Source organism: Schistocerca piceifrons, chromosome X (genome assembly GCF_021461385.2).
Source record: "Schistocerca piceifrons isolate TAMUIC-IGC-003096 chromosome X, iqSchPice1.1, whole genome shotgun sequence".
Classification (NCBI taxonomy): domain Eukaryota; kingdom Metazoa; phylum Arthropoda; class Insecta; order Orthoptera; family Acrididae; genus Schistocerca; species Schistocerca piceifrons.
The window spans coordinates 94,879,655-94,907,426 of NC_060149.1; the positions used below are offsets into that span (position 1 = coordinate 94,879,655).

The 27,772-nt window shown below is 42.8% G+C and overlaps 1 protein-coding gene and 1 pseudogene across 1 annotated transcript in view; one reads left to right on the forward strand and one right to left on the reverse strand.

Moving 5' to 3' along the window:
- Nucleotides 1–558: 558 nt before the first annotated feature.
- LOC124722195 overlaps nt 559–27,772 on the reverse strand; it is a 417,264-nt gene continuing 390,050 nt past the window's right edge. The window contains exons 12-13 of the mRNA XM_047247393.1: nt 9,174–9,383; nt 559–1,299 (exon numbers count right to left, since the gene is read on the reverse strand). Coding sequence (XP_047103349.1) covers nt 748–1,299; nt 9,174–9,383 — 762 coding nt within the window. The 3' untranslated portion in view covers nt 559–747. The remainder of the gene's footprint in view (nt 1,300–9,173; nt 9,384–27,772) is intronic.
- Nucleotides 5,408–5,525, forward strand: LOC124724026 (annotated as a pseudogene).

Below are 27,772 nucleotides of genomic sequence, written 5' to 3' on the forward strand. Positions count from 1 at the left end.
ATAACTGGTCTCTAAGGCATACAGGTAAGTTAGACCATGCATACACATCACTTTATTGTTGAATCTGTATTAGCTCATGCAGGATCTCTTCTGATCGTAACATTCAGCTAGTTTCACCAAAGGCTGCATTCATTTTTCAGTGAGCAATAGAGAATTTGTCATGAAATAGCGGAAATAAAGGAAATGGAAAAGTTTTATACATGGTGGTGTAGGATGAAAAAAAAAAAAAAAAAAAACAGTAGATGGATCTGGTCACTATTGTCAAAATGTTGCAACACCTATATATTTAAACTTTCAGCAACATTTATATGAAACTCAACATGTGTTTATCTATAGCTCTGAGGTAGAATATTATTAATCAGAACAGTGTCCAATATTTGAACATTTCCATCAGTCAGTTAGTAAAAAAAAAGAAATAAAGAAATAAAAACCTCATTGAATGTGGCTTGCAATTGAGAAATAGAATTAGGGGCAAATCTAAAGGAAATTATCCTTCAGATTTTATTTTCTCCAGCAGTTTCTCATTACTGGAAATTAACTGCAATATTGTGCTTACCAATGAAACATTTACATTTGTCTGATTTATTGACACTGGTTTTGTCCTTGAGATATGAATATAACAACAAGATGTATATTGTGGTTCATCTGTTTCCAAGAAAAATATTTGTAAAACAAGCAACTCTACTTACTGGGTCACTTTACCTAAAATAGGACACTTTGGTAACATCTCCATGAACAATACACTTATCATATAATCAGGGAATCACATTTACTTTCATCTTCTTCATCTTCATCTGCAAACTGAATATTGTCTAGTATATCTGCATGTGCAGAAGAAAGCTTTTTCAGTGTGCTTTCCTTACTGTTGACACTACATATTTGATGCACTTTGACTGGTGACTCAGATTTCTTAGAAAATTCCTTCAACATTACATCCTCTTTGGATCTGACATTCATGACATGACCAAGACTTCCAACTTTGCTATACTCCTGATGATGCAAGGGGCCTATTAACTTTGACATACTGTCTGAAAGTCTAATAGTATTAGCGGCATTATTTGTGTCTGTTTTTTGATCTTTAGTACTGATGTTGCCTGTAGATGCAGTCTTGTTGTCCATGAGTTTGTCTACATCTGTTGAACAAAATGTTGTCACTTCATCCTTAACCTGCTGGTCCTTGCACACTGATGGAGGTACTTGTGTGTAGTACTCTCCTTTGAGTGGGAACACATGCAGCTCATGCTGTGATTGAAGCTCTGGCTGATTGCTGTATGAAAGTAAATTGTCACCTTCCTCCTCCTGAAAAAGGAAGATTATTTTAAAGTTAAATGATGCAGTTGTCTTTTATCATGTTAGGGAATGTATGTTTTTACTGTGAGGTGGTAGAAAAAATCAGATGTCTCCAGTTAATGGCAATATTAAAGTACTGGTATATGTACTTAAATGTATCAGTAAAAATATTTTTTTTATTACATGAGTGTCTAATTAATTTTCATATTAGTTTCACAGCAACCAAAAACACAGTGATAAAGAAAAAGTGAAGAGAATAATTTAGGACCAGCTATATGTGCCATGTTTGTATAAAAGCAACTGATGAACAAAAAAATTTCCAAAATGTAAGAGAATGCATATGCTACAATCTAAATGCTTTTTTCTCTCATTTAAATGCTTCTAATAAAATGCAGAACACAGTTGCTCTAATATGTACAGTAATTTCAAAAATAGAGATTTCATATCAGTACCATATTTCATAGTTAAGTTTGGTCATATCTTCTTCATATATAGCCTGTTTATTGATGTTTATCATATAGGACTGTGATATTATACTTAATTGTAGATCTAAATCTTCATGAAGCATTTACTTTAAGACGAAGTACTCTCTTCCAAACATATGAGACTAACTCTAGGTATTATCTCTTTTTCTGTATGGTGTATGTTGTATGCTTCAGACTAATGATAGATAGTCTTTTGTGCCATTAGTGTGATCTTAAAAGTTCCATTAAGAAATGTACAAATATTTTCTCTCATAAATTATAAACAAAAGAAAATAGGAATGTAACGAGATAGTCTTTATTTTGAAGGGCTACTGTTATCTAACTTGATTTATTAGTGACCATCTGAAGTCGCCAATTTACATAATGTTTGTCACTTAACTGTAGATCTCAGATCTGCTGAGGACAAAATGAATTCCATGAAAATATAAAAATAGCCTGATTCTTGTAGCAACTGATAGACTATACTTAGCAAGGTGATCCAATGGTTCAGTAATTCCAGTTGTATTTGAAGACTTCTGATACAGATCCCTGTAATATGTATATAATGTGTGTCAGTGTGCTCTTTGGCTGTATGAAAACTTTGTCTTAAAGGATGTTGAGTCATTAGCTTCAAATCACAACATAAAAATGTAAAAAAGTCCCATTGTGACTAGTTGATGACATAGTGTGCAATATCAGTGTTTGAGTCAGTTGAAATTGTGCCTAATGATTGACTGTCAAGAAATGGGCTTATAATAGATTCACATTTTCGCTGTTAAAGTGCATGCAGCTTTGACAGTGGAGTGAAGAAATGGAAGATTGTAGAGCACAAAAATGAGCTGGTATTGTACCAAACAATGTACCCAGAGCACAGGATTACCACTGTTTTATATGGATTCGTACAATAGACCACACAAATTCTTCCATAACTTTGACTCAATACTGGACCATTGCAAAGGTATGTCCCTGTGAATGGCTTGGCACAATCTAACATAAACTAAACTAGCGTCAACTTCCATTGACCTGAAACCACAAATGCCACAGACTGCAATGGAGCCATGAATACTGTCATTGGCATGCTGAGTAGAAAAAGCAATCCCAGTGGAATCCATTAAATGGTGGTGGTTTCATAAGTATTAGACACTAGACACTACTATATTGACTGCTGTCTGGCAGTTTGGTTGTTTAGCTGCACAACAGACAAATGGAACTGCAATATGTCTGAGGTACCATTTGGTAACAAATGCCATCTTGTATCCTCCATATTGGCATTGACAGTTACTGCCACATTAAGGATAATTTAAAAGCCCGAGATATTGACCTTTCTAGTTATATTTTGTTATATTTCAGTAAGAAAATGCACAACCACCATATTTGCTGAGGTATTTGCTAGACATTTTTGATGAGTGCTTCGATAAAGCTATAGGCTACGTGCCTCCCTGGTCATTCTAAATGGCGAGCACTTCAAGGACCTCAACATTTGTTTGCTGAGTATGGTCTTGGCCAACCTGGGTTTCCTGTGCTGAGGACTTGTGAGCACTGCCAGTCTTTGTAACCTTAAGCTCTGGGCATGCTTCAGCGACCACGGGACAGAGTGGTAGTGGAGCATTGTGTGTCACAGGGAACGAGGATCTTGGCTTAGCAGCTTGGATCACGAGTATTGCAGAAACCTCTATATATTAAAAAAATCAAGGTGTGCTGCACGCCGATGGGATTCACGACAGAACAGTCATTAGCATGTGACCTGTGAGAAACCTTCCACACCTAATTAGTATATGGTGAGTTCTAAAGACCACATCTGCATACAGGTGTCACTGTACTGCAGAGCTGCGAAGTGAGTCGAAACATCAAGCATTTCTACATCTGAAATACTAGTGTCAACAGAACCAAAAACTTCATTTCCGTTAATACGGCGTTATCTCCATCCCCAAAATCCAAGATGGGGACAAAAACGAACAGGCCAAAACGATCAGGTCCGAAGCTGGATCAGATGATGACCATACTATGGTGTGGATGTCGACGTTTGCCTGAATGGAAAGTCCCTTATGTAGCCTCCTCCCGTCCCCACCATGCTATCTTCCCACTATGGCGGAATGACAGTGGGAAAGAAAGATGAAAACCTCTCCGTTGAGATGGCTTCCATACTTCAGTGGAACTTAAATAGGTGAACTATGTCTATCAGCTCAGGGAAGACCAATGTTTGCCGCGAGCGGTCTGAGGCGCTGCTGCACTCATGGACTGTGCCGCTGGTCCCGGCGGAGGTTCGAGTCCTCCCTCGGGCATGGGCGTGTGTGTTTGTCCTTAGGATAATTTCGGTTAAGTAGTGTGTAAGCTTAGGGACTGATGACCTTAGCAGTTAAGTCCCATAAGATTTTACACACACAAGACCAATGTTTATTTGCCTTCAAGAGACACAAATTAATTTATCAGACGTGCCTGAACTAGGTGGCTACATTCTCCACAAGAAGGACGACCTTGGTGCAGATAGAGGTAAAGGAGGAGTGGCTATTTTCGTAAACAATGCCCACCACTCCTTGCTTCTCTCCCTCACGACCATCCTACATCCAGTCCCTATATCAGTGTATGTGTGTCATAAGCTGGCAATATGTTCACTCTGCACAGTCCACTCACATTAATGTTACCACCGTCTACGTTCAGTGTCAATGTGAAATAATCGCTCAGAGACGACAGGTGGCAGCACTAGCAGTGGGGGGTATATAAAACATATTGAGGAGATACGGAAAAGAATGCAGTTAGTGTCGTCCAAAAAGAGTGTAATCATTCGCTTTTGGGTCAATTGTGGAAGCATTTCCTAAACGGCTAAGTCTGTAAACTATTTGCGTGCCTCAATGGTTAAACTATACCCTGCATGGCACAATATCGCCATCCAAAACCGTCGCCGAGGCAATTGTGGTGCACCATGGGCCATAAATGACATCGTAAACGGCTGTGGAGATGTGTACAGGCGAAACTGTGAACAACTGAACTCCCAGACGAACCAAGGTGCTAACAACAGTGTCTCCTCAACGACTGTTCAATGGAAGTTGCTGCATATGGGCACCCGCCGTAGATACCTGTTCCATGCATGGCCTTTTCAGATGACAAATATCCACTGGCGCACACATTGTGGAACATCTGAAAGCAAACACCAAACAATACAATATATCACAGGATTTGCAGTGTATGAGTGTGGTTCAAAAAGCACCAGGATGTTTGCTGTACCCCCCTGGACACCAAATTCCCCGAATTAAAACCCAATCGAGATTATGTGAGGACGCCTCAATCGGGCTGTTTCACCAGGATCGTCAAACCAAGAAACCTAGCGCAGCTGACCACAGCACTTGAGTCGGAATGGCTTCACATCCCTGTCAGTACCTTCCAGCACCTCATTGACTCTTTTCTTGCATGTCTCACAGCGGTCAACACTGCAAAAGTTGGTTATTTGGGCTTTTGACAGGTGGTCAAATTAATGTGACTGGATGGTGTATCTGCCCCCTCATGATGTACTAGACGAATACGCTCTCAGTGAACGCTTCACTTAGCTACCCAATCACTGATCCGCTGTGGTGATTATAACGCGCACAGCGTGCTTTGGAGCTCTGCAACCACCTGCTTCAGGGGCAAAACAATTAAGAGTCTTCTCATGTCTTCAAGGCAACGGCCTTGCCGCAGTGGATACACCGGTTCCCGTCAGTTCACCGAAGTTAAGCGCTGTCGGGCGTGGCCGGCACTTGGATGGGTGACTATCCGGCCCGCCATGTGCTGTTGCCATTTTTCGGGGTGCACTCAGCCTCGTGATGCCAATTGAGGAGCTATTCGACGGAATAGTAGCGGCTCCGGTCATAGAAAACCATCATAACGACCGGGAGAGCGGTGGGCTGACCACACGCCCCCCCTATCCGCATCCTCATTGAGGATGAAACGGCGGTCGGATGGTCCCGGTGGGCCACTTGTGGCCTGAAGACGGAATGCTTCATGTCCTCAGGTGTGTGCTTGTTGAACATGGGGCAGAGTAGGTGATTTAGCACTACAACAGGGTGGTTCACTGCTGTGGATCTCTCAGTATGATCTCTAGTCCCTGCACTCACCACTTTGTGGGAAGTGTTCGATCACTTCCGATCCGGATTCACCTGCCAGACAGAGTGGTGCTTCAAAGGAGTCCGACAAGCGCAGAATGGAGACTGGACACCTTACAGCCGACTTGTTGTGATTGAACATCGTTACAGTGTCCAGGAATGGGTGAATAATACTACCAAGATGACCCGCCACAGAGCTGAAGCATCCATTCCACAGTCTTTGGCTATCTGAAAAGGCAGCCTGTCACTTGGTGGAGCGACGAATGTTGCCCTGCAATCAAAAATAGTCGGGCGGCACTGTGTAGTTTAGAGTGCCGGCCAACTGCAGAGAACCTCTAAACCTTGAAGCTTAAAGGAATGGCTCCACCATGGATATAATATTTTTGTCAAAATTAAATTTTATTCACATGGTGATACATCGGCGTGGAACCAACTTATCGCAGATATATTAAACGAGTGCCACCTAGACAGACCACCCGCAACCCACAGTGCGGTGGTTAAACCCTCACGAAATTGCTTGAAACTGGTTCTGTCGCAGACAAACTGAAAGATGGACTACTGAAAACTGCTACAGGTGTAGCAACATCAACTGCTTTTCTGGCAGCATTCAGTACCAGCCCAGAGTGAAGTACTGGCACCATCTCGCAGGGAACTGGGGTCTGCCCTACATCAATAAAGATAATTTTGACCTCACATGATAACCTAACATAATGCCAAATTTCCGGGATTTAGGTCCATCAAATTTCCATTTCTGGGGACATGTGAAGGTAGCTGTGAATGTTTTGAAGAGCAGAAACGTTCCACACCTGAGGGAGCGGATTATTGATGCTTATGCTCGCATTGCAGTACTTATGTTGGTTAAAGTGGAACAATTCGGTCACATCCTTCGAACACAGCCTTTTTGTGTTTTATTTGCCTTGTTCTGCACGAAATATGACAAACTGGAGAAAGAATAAAGCTGTGCTCAAGTGAAAGGTACCGTTGTTTTTCTCATGCAACTGTCCATCTGTTTGATGTGTCACTTGACATCCTTTCCATTTGAAAATTATGAGTTGCAGCCAAAATGGCAGCTTCCAAATTGGCTACCATGCCGGTAACAGTCTCACAGGTTTTTCTTCTCTCCCATCTCATACTACTGGACGTTCAGTGCGTGTTCATCCACCTGTTTGTGTCTCAGAACGATGGTTTTACATCTACTACAGGCCTGTTTCTACTTTTAAACCATTGCCAAGATTTACATCAAAATCATTTATGCCCTGACCTCGTTTTGATTCATATTTACATGTACTTTACCCGACACTGTAGTTAAGTGTAGTCTGCCTGAGAATCATCAGTTAGGAAGCACAGGTGACATGAATATAATCTCTATAATCTCAACAGGTGGAGCTGTAAAATGTCGTAAATAAAACATTGAGAATTAGGTGGAATGACAAAGTAGAGAATGTGGAAGCTCTCCTCAGAAATTGCAGAAGAAAGGAACGTATGGAAAACACTATAACAAGAAGGGACAAAATGATAGGACATGTGTTTCGTCATCAACGAATAGCTTCAGTGCTACTAATGGAAGCTGTAGAGGGAAAAACTGTAAGGGAAGACAAAGATTTGAATACATTCAACTTCGACAAATAACTGAGGAAGTAGGGTACAAGTGCTACTCTGAGACGAAGAGATTAGCGCAGGATAGGAATTTATGGTGGACCGCAACCAAATTAATCAGAAGACTGGCGACAAAAAATAAAGAAAATTAATCGTATTTTAAGACACGTGTCCACGTTATTTACGGATTCACGTGTGGTCTGTGTTTCTTAGGAGCTTAATAATGACGGGAACTATGAAAGAAACCTGAAGAAGTTTGTAATCTGCTGGCAGAGCCATTTTCTGGGATTTGTTGTAATTCGTGGACGTTTCGACAGGACATATGCTGGAGATCTCAACACTTGCTGAGTTCGCCGTTACCTTATATCACCTTCCATTTTAAGAACTGCTTTCTATTTTAAGTTGAAAATGCCGCGAAAATATAAGAATAACGATACTTGTGGACAGCGGAATCTAGAAGATAAGGCAACAGAAACAAAATATATTCAAGAAAATAAGATTTTTCTCGCTGCAGCTGAGAAATCAGTTACTACACCAAGAAACACACTGCGATGTACACTGATCCAAGGGACGTCAGAAAACAGACCAACTGATACAGAGGTAACCCCGGACAAATATTCGGGGTACTAATCAGTAGGCCATCTGTATATGGTGACTACAAAACACTTCAAACTAAACGAATCCTTAGGTTTTAAATGATTGGAAAGATCAGTGTCACTCAGGGAGGAACTGATATACATACATATGCAAATATGTATTATAACCAAACAAATGGACAGAATGTCATAATTACAATTTCGCCGGCCGCGGTGGCTGTGCGGTTCTAGGCGCTCCAGTCCGGAGCCGCGCTGCTGCTACGGTCGCAGGTTCGAATCCTGCTTCGGGCATGGGTGTATGTGATGTCCTTAGGTTAGTTAGGTTTAAGTAGTTCTAAGTTCTAGGGGACTGATGACCACAGCAGTTGAGTCCCATAGTGCTCAGAGCCATTTGAACCATTTTGAATTACAATTTCGTTAACGAACAACTAAAATGTAATTTTTTGCTTAAAAATGTCAGAAATTACAAAAAAATCTTTTTTCTCTTTAAAGTATCGGATACCCCTAAATGACTATATGCGGCTCATTCTTCTCTCACGCTACGCAGACAAGTATGACAGTGTAACGCATTCTTCCAATCAGTATAGGTAGTCTAAAAAGAAAAAGAAGAAATACTTATCGTATTGGGTCCTCGATTGACTTTGTCCTATTATTCATTACGTTGCTGATCACGTATTTATTTCTCGCTCGTTACATTAAATGGTTCAAATGGCTCTGAGCATTATGGGACTTAACTTCTAAGGTCATCAGTCCCCTAGAACTTAGAACTACTTAAACCTAACTAACCTAAGGACATCACGCACATCCATGCCCGAGGCAGGATTCGAACCTGCGACCGTAGCGGTCGCGCGGTTCCAGACTGTAGCGCCTTTAACCGCTTGGCCACCACGGCCGGCCGTTACATTAAGATTCGGTAGTTTCTGACAACAGATTAACTCTGAACATCGTAATCGGATTCGAATCGGATCTCTAAATTTGTTGGACATTGTGTGACCGATAAACTGAAAGTTTCGCTGTTCTGTAATAACATTCTGTTCCACATGTTACAATATTCCCTTCCAGCAATAACGTGTCGCACATATTTTGCAAGCACTGCTTGCCTGCAGTAAGCTATACTTCACAACTTGTTTTGTTTGTATGGTTGTACACACCCAACATCCTGGGGCGAAAGGTGGTATCCACAGTAGGTAGGCGGGGTCCATGCCAAGGAGGGAGCCTGGAATGCCTCCAGCGTTTGTGACGTTGTAGTCGTAGTAGTCCAGCTCCAGGTCGTGGTCTGGCCCGGACAGACTGAACTCTGATCCAGCGAGCTGACATTCACGGTTAGTCAGGTCTTTCCGTGCCTTGGGAGAGCTCACGATCTGAAACAGAATTTTCGGTACGAATTAGAAGCATTTTTGTCCTTTGTAAACTATTCCTACGATCAAAGAACGAGAAGGAAAACTGCAGTAAGTCTTGCGTTTACAGAACTCGAAACAATTAGGTAAATCTTTATTCATCGTCTGAAAAGAACATCTTAAAGCGAGCACAATGAGAAAAGAATCAATGTTATGATACCCTGTGTTATCAAACTGTGAAGCACTACTTACATCCTTCGCTCTCATGTAAATAATGAATACATTAGTTATAGGTACTGTCAACATAAAGTAATAACGTATAGTTTGAAATACTTGTTGCGCCCGGACAATATACACTACTGGCAAAACTACTGCTTGAACACGGCAGCAAACAGCAGACGTTGGACACATGTGTGTATTATCGTACGAATTGCTACATTTAATAAGAATTACGTCTACTGACCACTAGAGTAATAAGGAGCATGCGAGGTCACATTAAAGTCACAATAATTTTTTACACAAACACACACACACACGCACACACACACACACACATACGCACATGTAAATACCAAACACAAACGAGCACAAATTGAGACCAAATTTGTGAAATCACTTTTTATACATCTATTCAAACACTTCTTTTTGGGTTTAGTGGTTAAACAAGATAAGTTAGCGTAAAAAAGTAATTCTCAGCGTCACCCAGCTGTTATGCCTTGGCTACCACACTTTGCTGAGGATGTCCTAATAACATTGAGGTGCATCTGGAATGAGGGATGTCATGAAGATGCGTCACTTGATGGCTCAATTTTTTTCTTTATTTTTTGGGAGGGGTGAGGGGGTTTTCCTGGAGAAGGCTGAATTCTGGTTTTGACTTCTGAGACAGCGCACGGTTTTAGCATCCCACGTACATCATTACAACAACACTCCACTAAGCGTAATGCGTAACAGATACTGGAACAGATAGTGAGGGATTTTAACACCATTATTTACCAATGTATTTCAAAGCTTAGTTTGAGACCGTACCCCAAAGTTGTGTAGTTAAACATGTACCGTCTCAGCTTCTTTATTTAGACCCTCCATGGCATTGTCTTGAAATATTTCCAGGCCCATCGGAATGGTTGGTTATAATAAGCGCCGTGGTCGTAGCCTTTCCCTATACATGATTATCATTAGGAATTTCAAATTAAACTCTCAGGGAACCACACTCCTTTTTGTATTCTTATTATTGTTCTTAAATTTATTTGACGTACTTTCACTTAACTTAGTGTTCATTTCGTGGTTATGGCCTCAGTTATATTATACATTCTTTTACAAGTGTTTCTATAGATATTAATTAATTAATTTTTCAGCTTGTACCTAGACAGTTTAAGGCTCAAGAGAAAAGGGGTGGGCAAAAATATGGAAAAACGAAAAATATAACACATTAACATGCCTAATAACGTGTAGAAACACCGTTAGCATTCAAAACAGCATCCAGTCGTCTCGGAATGGATGAATATATATCCTGTATGGTTTTAAAAGGAATATCATACCATTATTCCAGCAAAATAATGGCAAGTTCAGATAATGATGATGGAGGTGGATAGCGTTCAAGCACCCTTCTCTCCTACGTAGACCACAAAGGCTCAGTACTGTAGAGATCTGGTGTCTATGGTGGACAGGGAAGATGACAATTCATCCTCGTGCTCAAAAAAGCAGTTTTCGACGATGTGAGCTGTGTGGACAGAGGTCTTGTCGTCTTGGAACTCAGCATCGCCATTAGAAAACAAATATTGCACCATCGGAGGGCCCTGATCAGCCAAAGTGGTCACTGAATCTCTGACAGTAGTGGGATATTGCAGAGTAACCATACTCCCATGGGATACCACGATATGGCTGCCAGAATCATTACCGAAGCACTGCCGTATTTCACATTTGAGACGTAAACTCGGCCAGACGTTGGAAACATTATGAAACGAGACTCATCCGACCAAATAACTTTCTTCCATTGCTGCATAGCCCAGGTTTTATAGCTTCGGCAACACGTTTTCCTGTTACATGCATTTCAGTCACCAATGAGTGGTTTTCCCTACTTTTGGATCTCCCTTCGTGTTGTTTTCATGCTGTCAGGGTTTGCAAGTGCGACACATTCTATTCTGCAGTGACTTTTACAGCTGTCGTTCTTTTATTTTTTGTCACAATACTCCTCAATGACAGTATGTCACGATCACTCAACGCACATTTTAGTCTGCGTTATGATTTAGCGGACGAAGTTTTTCCGCTTTCCATGTACGCAGTATGAATCTTCCATACGGTGCCAGACCAAACACTTCGGCTTCTTTGTTTTCGGAAATACTCACCATACGAGCACGAACAATTTGCCAATGTTCTTCAGGGCGCACTCAGCCTCGTGATGCCAGTTGAGGAGCTACTCGACCGAATAGTAGCGGCTTCGGTCAAGAATACCATCTTACGACCGGGAGAGCGGTGTGCTGACCCCACGCCACACCTATCCGCATCCTCCACCGAGGATAACACGGCGGTCGGATGGTCCCGGTAGGCCACTCGTGGCCTGAAGACGGAGTGCTTTGCCAATGTTCGGTCACATAGCTTAGACATAATGCACTCCAAGCTGTACAGAAAACTGTTCTGACCACGAATGAACCCTGCAAAGTGTTGAAGCCATTGCACAGGTTCCGTTTGAGATCAAGTACAACAGTGCAACCAGCAAGCTTGGTTCGCATCTGCATTTATGTTCAAGCATGTATTTGTCTCGGTGTTTCCATATTTGTGACTTACCCTTGTACCATTGTTTCAGAGCCCACAATCACTCTGACGTCGTTGTTAGGTCTACTTAGATGACAGGTACCACGAAAATAAGTAACACAAGCTACAGCATTGCAGTACATAACATATTAGAGAATATGACAGTATTAAAAATATCCACAGATGATGGTGCAAAGGTACTGAAACATATTCAGCCATAAAGAAGACTAGCTGTCTGCCTGATAGTCGGACCTGAATTCTCATAATTTATCTAAAAACACAGTTGCTGTTAGAATTTTAGTTTTAATAGATGTGCAATAATGACAGAAGCTAAAGAAATGATTTAAAATTTGTCCCACGATCAGGGCCTAAGCCCATTCTCCTGCTTACTAGGCGGATGTGCTACTCATTACACCACCGTAACAGTATAAATAACATTCCTGCACGGACTAACCTAATCGGACTCCCTCGTTTATTCCTAACACAAACTTTAATTCACTCGTTCAGCCTATTTTCCACTTCTCAAATCGTCGGTATTACTTACGTTCTCCAGTAGTGGAATAGCACCCTTGCTTTTGCACGTAATGGAGGAATCCTGCCTTTACCTCAGACATAGGTGATCTATTGATATGATGGAACTAAATTTTCCTTGAGACATATGAGTCTCAATTTTACTTACCATAGAGACAGAAGCTGAAGAAATGAATTAAAATTTGCGCCCTGCTGGGATTTGAACCAAGGTCTCCTGCTTACTTTTTTTTTTTCTTGCGTCTGCTCGGGGCGGATGTCACAAGACATCCGTTTCAGTTCGTCGTTGATCCATTAACTCAGTTTTTTTATTACAGAGGCCAGCTAACCCTCTGACCGAACACGCTGAGTTACCGTGCCGGCGCTTACTAGGTAGATTTACTAGCCGTTGCGCCACTGTAGCAGTATGGTTAACAATGGACAACGGTAGTCCGTGCAGCTGTGCTACGTAGAGTGCAACTCTGCTGTAACGGCTAGCGCGTCTACCTAGTAATCAGGACACTCAGGTTTAAGTTCCCACCACGGCACAAATTTTAATTCATTTCTTGGGCCTCTATCATTATTGTAGATAAAGTTGAGACTCATATGTCTCAAGGAAAATTTAAGTCCATCAGATCAATAGATAGAGGACATTGGGCTAGGGTATTCCGTGCAGCTCTGTTACCTCTACTGCTAGGGTGGTGCAGTGGTTAGCACATATGCCCACTAAACAGGAGACCCGCATTGAAGTTTCAGCTGTGGCCCAAATTTTAATTTATTTATTGAGCTTCCATAATTATCGTAGATAAAGTTGAGGCTCATATGTTTCAAGGAAATTTTAATCCCATTTAATACATATGTTGTACAACAACCCTCTTCCCATATGCAATAATAAATTTTCGAAGCTATTGCTCGACACATACGTTAAACAGACCGAGGCCGACTCAGATCGCGTGTCACAGTCATAATATAGAGCTCGTGTGAAGTGTCAATACTACAAAAGCAGGGCAACGCTCCTAGCTCATTGCCACACAATGAGCAGAGCCGTAACAAGTGTAACGCCGGAAATGCATATCCTTCTATTTCCATCTACTGTACTATAGATTTTTCCTTATTTTGTTACCCAAAGATATGACATTTCTGTGTCTTTATATATTGTAATTGCTTTACTATTTGTATATATTTATTTATGCATTTATGTCGATGTAGAATTGGTTTGTTTTGTAAATATTATTTGTATTTATACGCTGGGTCTGGCCTAGGGAAAACTATGCTATCGAACGAATACATCGATAGGTCGTGTGGAGAACAAAAGTGTTTAGGATCTTTGGTAGTGTTAACTCTGCCGCGTGGAGCGCGTGCAGAGGAGGGGGGGGGGGGGGGCGGGGGGTCTGGCTGGGGTTGTGCAGTGGAGCAGGTGTGTTGTGTGAAGCTCCCGCGAGTTGCCGTGCTTTCGGGGTTTGGCAGCATGTAATTGCGCTCGACTTGCGATGATAGTTTCTGACATGGTGTCGCGGACGGGAAGCATTAGCTAGTGCACATCAAGAGCCCGTTTCGTCTGGTGACCGTGTCGAGAAGAAGGCGCGCCAACATCCAGCTTCTGCAACAGCGACGGCCGACAATGAGTGACTGTCGCCACCTCCTCGATCGACGGCTTCAAACCTTCAATCAATCAACAAGGAAGACTGGAAGCACGTAAAGTTTTAGAACTGTATGGCAGACCTCAGCTTTTCAAACTTTAAAATTGTTGCATGACAAAATTACAGCAACTTAGCATGAACGTTTGTTGCTCATTGTCCCAATTGCATTACCAAGCAGGGTCCCTTCCTTTTCCGGAATGAACCCGAGTGTCGTTGAAATTCAAACGCCAGCATCATTCGATTTCACTGCTTTAATTTCAAAGTTCAGTTAAGGTATTCATAGCTGGCTACAATATTTAGATTACACAAGCACAAATTAACTTTACCCCTTTTCAAAATTAATTTCCACCAGTTCCAATTGCATTTTTCCTTTCATTTAGATGTAACCCTTTCCTCCCTCTTTACCGACAGATTAACTTCGGTGACGATTGCTTTTCCCAAATTTCCATTAGGTACACGCTGTTTAATTTTTCACTGTCACTAAGGTCGGTAAGTGAGGGGGAGGTTATACAAGGAGCGCAATCAGAGAGGTATGACGTCGTTCTGCAAACTCTATAATACGGAGTAATAACATGCAACATACGAGCTCCGCCGCCCCAAGGCGTTCTAGTGCTGATGAGAAATTCAGAGGCAGGGAAAACAGTCCGTAATTGAGACACAACGGTGCGGACGGGACCGCTGACATCTCTGGTTAAAAGAGGGCCAATAGTCGCCTCCATTTTAAGGGCTTCCTTCAGAATTACATTTCATTCGTTCTCATTCAGCAGAAATCGGAAGTCATCGGTCACAAAGCTCTCACAGAAGCAAATGAAACATACATGTGTCTCCACCTGCTATGGATGAAAGGACATCATGAAATTCTACATAACGAAATAGACCATTACCTAACACAGAGGACTAATGGTGAAGGACAGATCTCTCTCATATCAGTTTCCTGTAGTCATTTCAAACCTAAGATCAGGGAAAATGCTTACCATGACTGGAAACCTGAATGGCATGTATCTGAGCAACATAATGACAGACACATAGCGACCGTAATTCGATATTGTGGAGCTAAGTAAACGTCATGTGACGTCCACCATTCATACGAGGCTGGCATGTGGATGTTACTCCACACAATTACATCGAATTCATTCTAGCTTCTGGACGTTGTGATCAGATTGATGTAAGATGTTTGTCTAAGAATGCATTTTTCTCTTATTTTTTGACATTTTCTTCTTTGGCGTGTGCCGGTCGTATTTTGGCAGTGCATAAATACTGGATAGGCCTACACCTGTTCGTATATCAGCTCTCTGAACTTCATTTGTATTACGTTCTTGGTGTTTTCCTGGTGACTGCACACACAAATCAACTGTTACTGAGGAGCAGCATTTGTCCGTGTTACGGCGTAAAGTCAAGCGCCGCCACACCAGCCGGGAACGACAGAGAAGAGATGGCTGTGAGAAGACGTCAGCCAATCGTACGCTGACCGACCCCTCTCCAGGACGACAAAGCGACAGCAGCGGCCCCTATGCAAAGAGGACATAGCGCTGCTCCCGACTGGTCGCAGCCCCAATTGAATTGTAGCTTCACGAATAGGCACTTGTATAGCGGCGTCAACTCTATTCACTTTGCTAGTACTTTCTATGTAGCAGTGACTTGTGATTGGTTATACTGAATAACATTGCTTATTTCGCATGTCGCCCTTTGCTCGCGACGCATTTGTGTAATTGACAGAGTTAAGTATTGTAATCTTTTCATTTTGTAAAAAACTCATGAATATGATTCGTTTGAATGTTGTCTAGCGATCAGAGAAAGCAGGTTTCCTAGACACCCCATAATTGACGACTAGGCTGGATTTAACAGTCCGTGGGCTCCTGTTAAACATATTAGCCCTCTTGAGTTGTTGGAAATTCGGCTCGCTCAGTGATTTCTGGTGGAGCGTAGTCTTCTGCTGTGTATACATCCGGACTGAACGGGAATATTCCCATTCACTCGAAGGATTTCTCAGTCTTTGGATACTTTAGAATATGCAGTACGAAACAAAGCACTCAAATCTTTCTGCCAAATACGTCTTTCTGGATTAGTAACCGTTAGAAACAAAGAGGGAGGGGGCTGGCGGAGATTAACAGTACACGCGTATTCTTTCCGCTATCTTACAGCGTACTCATACCGATGCGCCACACAGTTCAAAGAAAATATCACAAATGACAGTCTCTGCTCCTTTCCACTGTTTGTAGTGCCGTGGTCTGTTCCTGACAGAACGGTGCTTCTTTTGGCAAATAACTTTATTTTCCAGCGCATACCTAGATAGTGCTTACTGCTTAAGATTACATAATTTGAAACAAATCTTATATTTACCTGCTACAACCAGTAAATCTGGAGGAGCACCCAACGAATACATGTGATGGCGCCAGTGTAGAACCAACATCTGAATGTAGTTTTTTGTTGTCGGCCAGTGTTGCCAGTGAAGAGAAAATGCCACTGTGAACTCTTACCAGACGCGTCCTCTTACCCAACCTTACCCTGTATGTATGCGCCAGATTCTAAGGTGACTAATTACGATAGAATAGGTCACATTTACACTACTGGCCATAAAAATTGCTACACCACGAAGGTGACGTGCTAAAGACGCGAAATTTAACCGACAGGAAGAAGATGCTGTGATATACAAATGATTAGCTTTTCAGAGCATTCACACAAGGTTGGCGCCGGTGGCGACACATACAACGTACTGACATGACGAAAGTTTCCAACCGATTTCTCATACACAAACAGCAGTTGACCGGCGTTGCCTGGTGAAACGTTGTTGTGATGCCTCGTGTAAGGAGGAGAAATGCGTACCATCACGTTTCCGACTTCGATAAAGGTCTGATTGTAGCCTATTGCGATTGCGGTCTATCGTGTCGCGACATTGCTGCTCTCGTTGGTCGAGATCCAATGAATGTTAGCAGAATATGGAATCGGTGGGTTCAGGAGGGTAATACGGAACGCCGTACTGGATCCCAACGGCCTCCAGGTTCTGTTTACAGCATCATGATGGTCGCATCCGTGTTTGGCGACGTCACGGTGAACGCACATTGGAAGCGTGTATTCGTCATCGCCATACTGGCGTATCACCCGGCGTGATGGTATGGGGTGCCATTGGTTACACGTCTCTGTCACCTCTTGTTCACATTCACGGCACTTTGACCAGTGGACGTTACATTTCTGATGTGTTACGACCCGTGGCTCTACCCTTCATTCGATCCCTGCGAAACCCTACATTTCAACAGTATAATGCACTACCACATGTTGCAGGTCCCGTACGGGCCTTTCTGGATACAGAAAATGTTCGACTGCTGCCCTGACCAGCACATTCTCCAGATCTCTCACCAACTGAAAACGTTTGGTCTATGGTGGCTGAGCAACTGGCTCGTCACAATACGCCAGTCACTACTCTTGATGATCTGTGGTATCATGTTGAAGCTGCATAGGCAGCTGTACCTGTACACGGCATCCAAGCTCTGTTTGACTCAATGCCCAGGCGTATTAAGGCCGTTATTACGGCCAGAGGTAGTTGTTCTGTGTACTGATTTCTCAGCATCTATGCACCCAAACTGCGTGAAAATATAATCACATGTCTGTTCTAGTACAATATATTTGTCCAATGAATACCCGTTTATCATCTGCATTTCTTCATGGTGCAGCAATTTCAATGGCCAGTAGTGTATGATATGGATCCGGTTCGATGTCCTGAGGAGCACACTACATTAGATTCTACGGATATTTACTTAATATACCGAGCAACATCGGTCTACACATACTGAAGCAGACTGGAACTATAGCAATCAGTGCAGAGTGGCCAGAGACAAAGTGGGCCGCGAATAATTCAAATTCAGATGACTCAAATCACTATGGGACTTAACATCTGAGGTCATCAGTCCCCTAGACTTAAAACTACTTTTAAACCTAACTAACCTAAGGACAACACACACATCCATGCCCGAGGCAGGATTCGAACCTGCGACCGCAGCAGCAGAGCGGTTCCAGACTGAAGCGCCGGCGGCCGCGAATATCCAGATTGACAAGGAACCCCCCGAGTGCGAGGTCACAAAACACCAATGATGTTTACGGCATTCTACACCTCCCTACATCTTGTCTAACATGCAAGGCAATATTGGCTGCTAATGCCAACAAGGGCTGGGAGTGATGAGCACAGCATGAGGCTGCGGAGCGCGGTTGAACTGCGCAGTCGATGAGTAAACTCACAACAACGCTACATTGCTAGTGGTGCTGATACAAAGCAGAGCAATTTCAACGATAAACAATGTAAACATTGCACTATATCTACGACATCAGTTGCCGAAGATGACATTTCGACAGAAAGGGGGCCAAGGAATTTCGCAGAGTGAGAAAGAAGTGACAGATGAAATATCAGCGTTTCTGCAGGATGTCATTGGAATGAGTGGTGTCGTATACGCTCGACTGTGCGAACAATGTACATGAAGAGTACAATGATGACGATACATGCATATCAAGTGAAAGTGATACTGAAACAGGTGTCGAGCCCTGTAGCTCATCATCCTTGTCGGACAGAGAGCCACATATCCCGTTTCCAGTGAAACTTAGTAAAGGACAATCGATGTCCAAGGACTGGGTATGAAACATAATTATGTACATGGGAGATCATCCACAGCACAGAAGAGGGAACAATTATGAACATATTTCAAATAAATGCGCAGAAATATGACCTTGCAGAAAAACTACGGATGTTAAAGGGAGGACAAGAAGCACTGGTTACAAAAACAGGGCTATGCGCGTTTCAAGAACGTTCGATAAAATTTACAAGATGTGCATGATAGTGACCTACGACGTTATACACATTAAACTGCGCGATACATAGATCACAGTGATTTCAAGGGAAGCAGTGGATGGCTGCACAGCTTCAAACAGTGCTACAGAACTGGGAGACGTAAGGCAACGAAATTTCAAACAAAATGTCAACTGGACGATGTGCAACAAAGTGCGGAATTGGCCCAAAAATTTGTAGATGAGATAAACAAACTTATCCCATCGTTCAGTAAGGAATTTGTTTTCAACTCCGACTAATTGGGATCTGAAGAGGAAATGCACAGGAAACGAACCTTGAAATTAGAGGTAGGAAGAGAGTTGAATCAAGATCAACTAACGTCAATGCTTTAACGCATTCGTGTTAAAATATGTCGACTCTTAATGTGGATAGTAAACTGACTGGAAAGTTGTTTGATGTGCTGTGGGAAGTTGAAGATGCTCTGCTGTGTGATTCATCACTCCAAATCACTCGTTTTCAGTCACTCACTGTCCAGTGGCTCGCTCTTTGAAACGGTTCAAATGGCTCTAAGCTCTATGGGATGTCCTCTAGACTTAGAACTACGTAAATCTAACCAACCTAAGGACATCACTCACATCCATGCCCGAGGCAGGATTCGAACCTGCGACCTTAACAGCAGCGCGGTTCCGGACTGAAGCGCCTAGAACCACTCGGCCACATCGGCCGGCGGCTATCTCTTTACACCACCTCAAGCGTCTCTTAGCATTTTCTACAAAAATGTGTGGCTTACGAGGAGATATTCGACCACTGTATGCCGCTTTTTTTTAGCCTTACACTGAGTCGTAGTGCTGTACTTCTGGTACCATTTTTGAACTCACGAGTAATCCGTTCCACTGATTCACTGCGATTTCTACAGCCATTCTCCGCATTCCTCAACTGTTCACAATCACATCATCAATAGTTGCCTTAGAGACCTTTAGATGAATTAAAATGTCCCAGATGGATTTGATACTCAGGTGACATCCAATTGACTAGTCCACGTTCGAAGTCACTGTGACCCATTCGGCTGTTACTGGTGTTCTACTGACAACACAACATTCCCCTCCTCATTTTATTGTGGCGGGTCGGCCTCTCGTCACATTGGTGGTCAATTCTATATTCAATTACATATTATGTTCTGTATTTAAATATATAACGGTAATTAAATATTTTTCTTCAGAACGCATATTTGCTCGGATCGGACTTCTTCCCCCCGCTTCTCTTCCTCATCGTCATGAAACTCGTAAACTGTACACGTGAGTATAATTGTCTCCTACGCTAGTCGGATACATTAATGACACAATACACACAGTACGAGAAGGATAGGTGGCATTGTGCACCATGAAGGAAAGCCTTTCTTGCAAGTCTTCGAGGTTGTCCCACGTACCATGGCCATACTACTCTCCTTACTTTCACTGTGTGCACTGCATCGCTGCTTGGATCAGTGCGCTTCATAACAATGGAACGAGAACGTGCTGGAAAGTACTGCCTCTGAATTTTTTATGTGAGAATTCTTAGAGCTCTTTAGGTACAACAGACTTTACTAAAAGTCTGCATCTTTTCCCTTCGCATCTAAATCTCTATTTCTCAACATAGTCATCCTGTCGACGAGCACATTTCTCCAAAGGAGAGACCAGTTTGTTGATACCGTCACTGTAGAAGTTTTGAATTTGTTGTCGGAGCCACTATCTCATCTCTGCTTGCATCGCTTCATCACTATCAAAGTAAATTCCTTGAAGCCTAAGTTTGGGAAACAGATGAAAATCGGATGGAGCCAATTCGGGACTATATGGAGCATGGTTAATGACAGTGAACTCAAGGCGTTGGATTGTTCCAAATGTCGCAGCGCTCGTGTGTGGTCTGGCGTTGTCATTCTGAATGAAAGGGGGCTTCATGTGTGAACGAACTCTTCGGATTCGTGCTTTCAGTTTGCTGAAGATCTCGCAGGAACTTTAAGAATTTGTTTTGGTGCTGTCACAATATTGTTAAGGAACCCATCAGCCTCACTCTTAAAACGTAAAAGAAATTGTTGACAGATGTCTAATCTCCTGTATTTCATGTCAGGAGTGAGCATTCGAGGCAACCACCTGCAATAACGGGCCTGTATGCGCTCTCAATATATGCCACACTTACCGAACGCCGTGTCTGTGCTACCCGACGATTTTCTCTGATGAGCTCATCAATCCTTTTCCGATGAATCTCGTCGGTTGCCGTAAGCGGTCATCCACTCCGAGCTCTGTCACACAAGCTGAGGTTAGCGCCGCTATTTCCTTCATTACGGGCAAGAACAGCACACCGTCACACATTACTGAAGTCAATACATCCATCACCATACACAGCTTTCATGCCTCGATGGATTTCAATTGGAGGGACCTTCTCTGCGGTCTGAAACTCGATTACAGTACTCTGCTTCTCTCGCACCCACTTAGTTTCGTTGAATACCGCCATGTTACACACTAGATAGCCTATATAGGGAGAGAGTGGCCAATCGGCCCGTAGCCGCCATGTTTTTACCAGATTGCGCGCGGGGCGTGCAATTAGGTAGCGACGCAAGCAGAAAGCTAGCCACTTCACGAGTAAAACAAGGCATGTGTTTGACGCATGAGACCAAAGCAGATCTTCTAGCTTAATACTCGATGCATGATTAAAATAAATGCCATTCGTCTATGTTTATACAGGCCTAATAAATGTGTGAGCAAATGGAAGTATCGTGAAGCAGTGTGTATGTCTGCCGAATTTCAACAGCTGTATTTTATGATGCTATATAAACATTGACAACTGATTAATGAGAAAAAGAAGTTTCATTTAATGTATCTCAGGGTACATGATGCTATTTCAGATTTTTCCGTGCAGGTATTCATCGCTGAAATTGGTAAACTCTTGTCTCTTTCCGCCCCCACGTAATGCATTTTAAGTGTGTGTCGATCTTATAACATTTTCTTATGATGGCAAAACATTTCATTCTGTACACACTTTTAGAAACTCTATACCACAGAAAGTCGGGAAAATATCAATACTTAGGTACTCTACTGAAACAGCAGAAAGTAATTAAAAATAGGTAACTGAATATCAACACGATAATTATAATTTACAGGAGTGTAAGTAGCCAAGACTACAGAGCCAAGTGCGAGTCGTCAGTCGGAAGTAGGAAGACTTAGGGTTCCGTATACTTGTTAAAACACATCGTGTAGCATGAATTGTCTCTCTAAAACCATTAAAAGTCTAGAAAATAACGTTTAAAAAACCAGGGATTGAGCAGGATTTGAACTCACGACCTTTGGATTACAAAGTTAAAACTCTACCCTTACGCCTTTTTTTTTTTAATCTCGTTTTGTTCGCTTTCGTTCGTTGCATCTGCTCGGGGCGGACGTCGTAAGACATCCGTTTAAGTTCGTTGTTGATCGATTAACTCAGTTTTTTTTATCACAGAGGGCAGCCAACCCTCTGACCGAACACGTTTTTTTTTCTTTTTTTTGCACGAGACATCCGTTCAAATTGATCGTTGGTTCCCTGACTCAGCTTTTTTTATTACAAAGAGCACACAGCCCTCTGACCGAACACGTTGAGCTACCGTGCCGGCGCCATAAGGCCACGTTAGGAGTACTGTAGTGTTCATATACTTTTACTGTCATGGAGGGGATGTATCAGTAAAAAGGTTATTCTGTATTTTTTCATTTTGTTTTGTAGGCACTATAAGCAAATAGAAAGAAATTGATTGTTCGACACACAAAGAAACCAAACGAGGTTTCTAACAGTTTCTTCATTCCTTGGGAAAACGAACATCATACATCCGTCTTCACTTCGGTTTTTGCGCCCAACAGCGGAACAACCAGACATTCCTCTTGACTGTCCTTGATGATTTTGTAATTCATATAATCAGTGACGCTCAGTAAATCACTTTAAATAAAAATTTTGTCTCTAAAATTGCTGTGAAATTCTAAAAGTATCGTCATAGATCCGATCAACAGAGTGACTGTAAGGTAATTTACGTAAATAGAACCGACAGAGAACATGCACAAGTCCTTCAATATTACCGTATTACAACCTGTGCATAATTGTACAATAGAATTGGCGTTCGAAGCATTGAAGAGAACCAATGGCACAGAATCACTCACAGTGTTTATTTATACTCGACCAAGTCAGCGTCAGTTTGGTAAAAACATGGCGTCCTCGGCTCTTAACCAATCAGCGACGCTATCACCATTGGCCACTCTCTCCCTCTATATAGGCTCTCTATTACACACTAGAGAGCCTTTATACAGAGAGAGTGGCCATAGGTGAAGTTGCCCGTGATTGGTTGGTTATCTTTGCCGCCATTTTTCTGCCAAACGTCTCTCGCGCTTCCTATGTTCGCCGTGCTTTTGAGTTGAATTGAAGTTCAGAGGACATTTGGAAACGATTAAAAGGTATTTGAATTGTTGAGAGACTTGTTATGCGTTGTGCCTGCATGTTCGATTTAGTTGTATATCGTTTTTAGTACGTAATTAGCACCGAGCGGGGTGGCGCAGTGGTTCGACACTGGACTCGCATTCGGGAGGACGACGGTTCAATCCCGCGTCCGGCCATCCTGATTTAGGTTTTCCGTGATTTCCCTAAATCACTCCAGGCAAATGCCGGGATGGTTCCTCTGAAAGGGCACGGCCGACTTCCTTCCCCATCCTTCCCTAATCCGATGAGACCGATGACCACGCTGTCTGGTCTCCTTCCCCAAACCAACCAACCAACCAACGTAATTAGCGTTTGCGATATTAAATACGAGTTGAAATAATGAAGCGTTTTGTGATGAAGTCGGTAGGCCTATATGTTTGAAGTAAACACGTTAGTAATTGTACAGTATTGTTTTTGACATCTGTAATTCTTTCTGCAGACACTAGGCATTATTTTGGTTTCAGTATTATTGCCTGACAGTTGACGCAGGCAAGTTGTAAGCACGTTTTCCGCAGTTGTCGTGGTTGATGAAACATTATTCGTAGTAAATAACTGTAGGTACTCTTGAAGACAGTTTTCAATAGGCCCACTTACTGTTGGGTAGAAGGGATATGGTAGTTTTCTTGTTATATTTGGTCGTTATTACAGTAGACTACATTTAACATTAACCGATTTTTGTAATCTTTTTCGTTTGTTATCTACGAGAGGTATTCAGTATGTGAAAGAAAGTCGTAAGCGGTTGTTTACTTGTGATATGCAAAAAGTTTGAAGACGTGACAAGAAGTACTAATACGTCTCACACTTTTTGCATGTCACAAGTAAACAACTGCTTACGACTTCCATTCATCTGACGTAATACAGGTATGTTAAATATTTAGCGTTATGCCCTTCCGACACAAAACAAATGCTATACACTATATATTTTTTTATTTACGTTACTTTCATTGCAATATGCCCTGTAAACGAACTTGAAAGGAGATAAATGCAAGTAACGAATAATTTTTACAGCCACTGTATCAAATCCTATGCTGTACGTAGTAGGCTACTATGAGTATATTATAGCTGTAAAGAAAGGCATTTAACGAATGATTTCGCCATATTGTCTTGCGCTTTTGATTCGGTGAGTGTGTACTCCACCACTCCACTACTGGCCATTGAAAAGTCCCGCTCACAGTATGGCAGAAGAATGGCCGCCGCATCGTCCGGTTGGCCATTCTCTCCCTGTATAGGCTCTCTATTACACACTACAATTCGGAGCCCTCTAGCGGCAGAGGGTTGTAACTAGCGTCAGCGAACAGAGAAAGTTGACATTTCAGACATATTGTAGTTGCGAACATAAATTCTTTGTGTGGAGCTGTGTTTTAATGTGCTACTAAACCCCTGTTACATGTTCTACAGTTTGTAGAAATTTAACGACAGTTAATATCTTAAATATAGTATTGCGATTTTTTTTTATTTTTGCAAATAAGTGTGGTTTGTTTCTGCTGCTTTTCTCGGTTCCGTATACTCTTCGCACCCTCCGACGTTCGTAATGTGTTTGACGCGTGTCTGAATGCTGAGGCGTCAATCAGTGGATAGGAGAAGCAGCTGAGGGTGAGGCGGCCCGGTGGAGTGCGACTCGTCAGCCGGCGTGGCGAGTGCCCGGAGAGGAGCGCTCGCAGCTATCAGCTGGCTGCAGCTGCTGATGACCGCTGGCCCATAAATACCCTCCACCGCGGCCAATCGATACGGCGCTCGCCTCAAGTGCCGCTCCGACTCCGCAAACATTAGAATGCCGTTTGTGACGAGACGCGGGCACAAGCTCGCCTTCCGTGTAAATATACGATTCTCGAATAAATTCGCGGGCAATATGCTTACTTTCTATGAAGCCGAGAATGGACATTGTCACTTAAGAGGATCTTAAATGGCTCGTATTTCTATAATGTCTCGATGTCACCTACGGACGCTGGCGTCGGATTTTAGCATCTCTCTTCCTTTAATTTCCATAAACATTGTAAACAATACAAATACAACATTATACTGCACGGACACTCATTACAGGTCTGCCCAGAGGTATGTGTTATCGAACTCGGCTACGGAGGCGATTTTCTCGCTTAGAGACTGCACTTAAAAAATCTCGTAGGGCATTGAAAGAAATTCAACGAAATGAGTAAATAAAATGCACGAAGGTGTCTGTGAATGATGCTGTAGTAACAACCGAGTTATTTATTCCCTGTCGCCATCTATTGTTCCGTATTTATATTCTTTTGTATTCGATTTGCCTCTCGAATTTATGCAATAGCACGAAGACATCGTCAGAGTTTGGAATTCAGATACCGGCTCGCAGATACGCTGAATTTCATTATTTTCCTTTTTTAATGGTGTCGTACCCCAACAGACGAAAACGGAACCCTCGTAGGATAACTTTGTTGTCCGTCCGTCTCTCTGTCTGATTGTCTGTCTGACTATTAAGGCCCTTTCTTGTCAGATCGGATAGAGATACAAAATTGAAATTTATGTCACGTTCTGAGGTCTACAGTCCCGTTAGCGGTATGGAAAACTTAAGCTTCTAAGTTAATGCAGCCCAAAGATTTGGCCAAGACGACGTGCAACAGACGCGAAATTTAACCGACAGGAAGAAGATGCTGTGATATGCAAATGATTAACTTTTCAGAGCATTCACACAAGGTTGGTGCTGGTGGCGACATCTACATCGTGCTGACATGAGGAATGTTTCCAACTGATTTCTCATACACAAACAGCAGTTGACCGGCTTTGCCTGGTGAAACGTTGTTGTGATGCCTCGTGTAAGGAGGAGAAATGCGTACCATCACGTTTCCGACTTTGATAAAGGTCGGATTGTAGCCTATCGCGATTGCGGTTTATCGTATCGCGACATTGCTGCTCTCGTTGGTCGAGATCCAATGACTGTTAGCAGAATGTGGACTCGGTGGGTTCAGGAGGGTAATATGGAACGCCCTGCTGGATCCCAACGGTCTCGTATCACTAGCAGTCGGGATGACAGGCATCTTATCCACATGGCTGTAACGAATCGTGCAGCCACGTCTCGATCCCTGAGTCAACAGATGGGGACGTTTGCAAGACAACAACAATCTGCACGAATAATTCGACGGCGTTTGCAGCAGCACGGACTATCAGCTCGGAGACCATGGCTGCGGTTACCCTTGACGCTGCATCACAGACAGGAGCGCCTGCGATGGTGTACTCAACGACGAACCTGGGTGCACGAATGGCAAAACGTCATTTTTTCGGGTGAATCCAGGTTCTGTTTACAGCATCATGATGGTCGCATCCGTGTTTGGTGACGTCACGGTGGACGCACATTGAAAGCGTGTATTCGTCATCGCCATACTGGCGTATCACCCGGCGTGATGGTATGGGGTGCCATCGGTTACACGTGTCGGCCATCTCTTCTTCGCATTGACGGCACTTTAAACAGTGGACGTAACATTTCAGATGTGTTACGACCCAGTGGCTCTACCCTTCATTCGATCTCTGCGAAACCCTACATTTCAGCAGGATAATGCACGACAGCATGTTGCAGGTCCCCTTTCTGGATACAGAAAATCTTCGACTGCTGCCCTGGCCAGCACATGCTCCAGATCTCTCACCAATAGAAAACGTCTGGTCAATGGTGGCCGAGCAACTGGCTCGTCACAATACGCCAGTCACTACTCTTGATTAACTGTGGTATCGTGTTGAAGCTGCATGGGCAGCTGTACCTGTACACGCCATCCAAGCTCTGTTTGACTCAATGCCCAGGCGTGTCAAGGCCGTTATTACGGCCAGAGGTGGTTGTTCTGGGTACTGATGCCTGTCCCGTTGACCTAGAATCATGAGATTTGACAAGTCGCAACGTTGTGCAACACAAGTAAAAGAAAAAAGAACGAAAATTGTTAATTTGTAATTTTATGCCATGAAAGATACTTGTTTGCCATTTTTTGTCCGTCTGTCTGTCTTCCCTTTTGTTAACAACCCTTTTTCTCAGGAACAGGTAGATTTATCAAGCCGAAATTTATGTCAAATACTAAGGTCTACAGTCTCTTGGCGGTGTAAATAATTTAAGCTTCTTAACTCTATCAGTCGAATGATACTGCAATATATATCACATATTTTTATCCTTGCAAACTCACGCAGCAACGGCTATATATGAACTATCTGTCTTCATGTTTCGAAGTTAAGCCCTATCGGGCTTGGCTAATACATGGATGGGTGACCGTCCTGGTTTGCCGAGCCCTGTAGGGGAGTGGGATGTACCCAGTCCTTGTGAGGCCAATTGA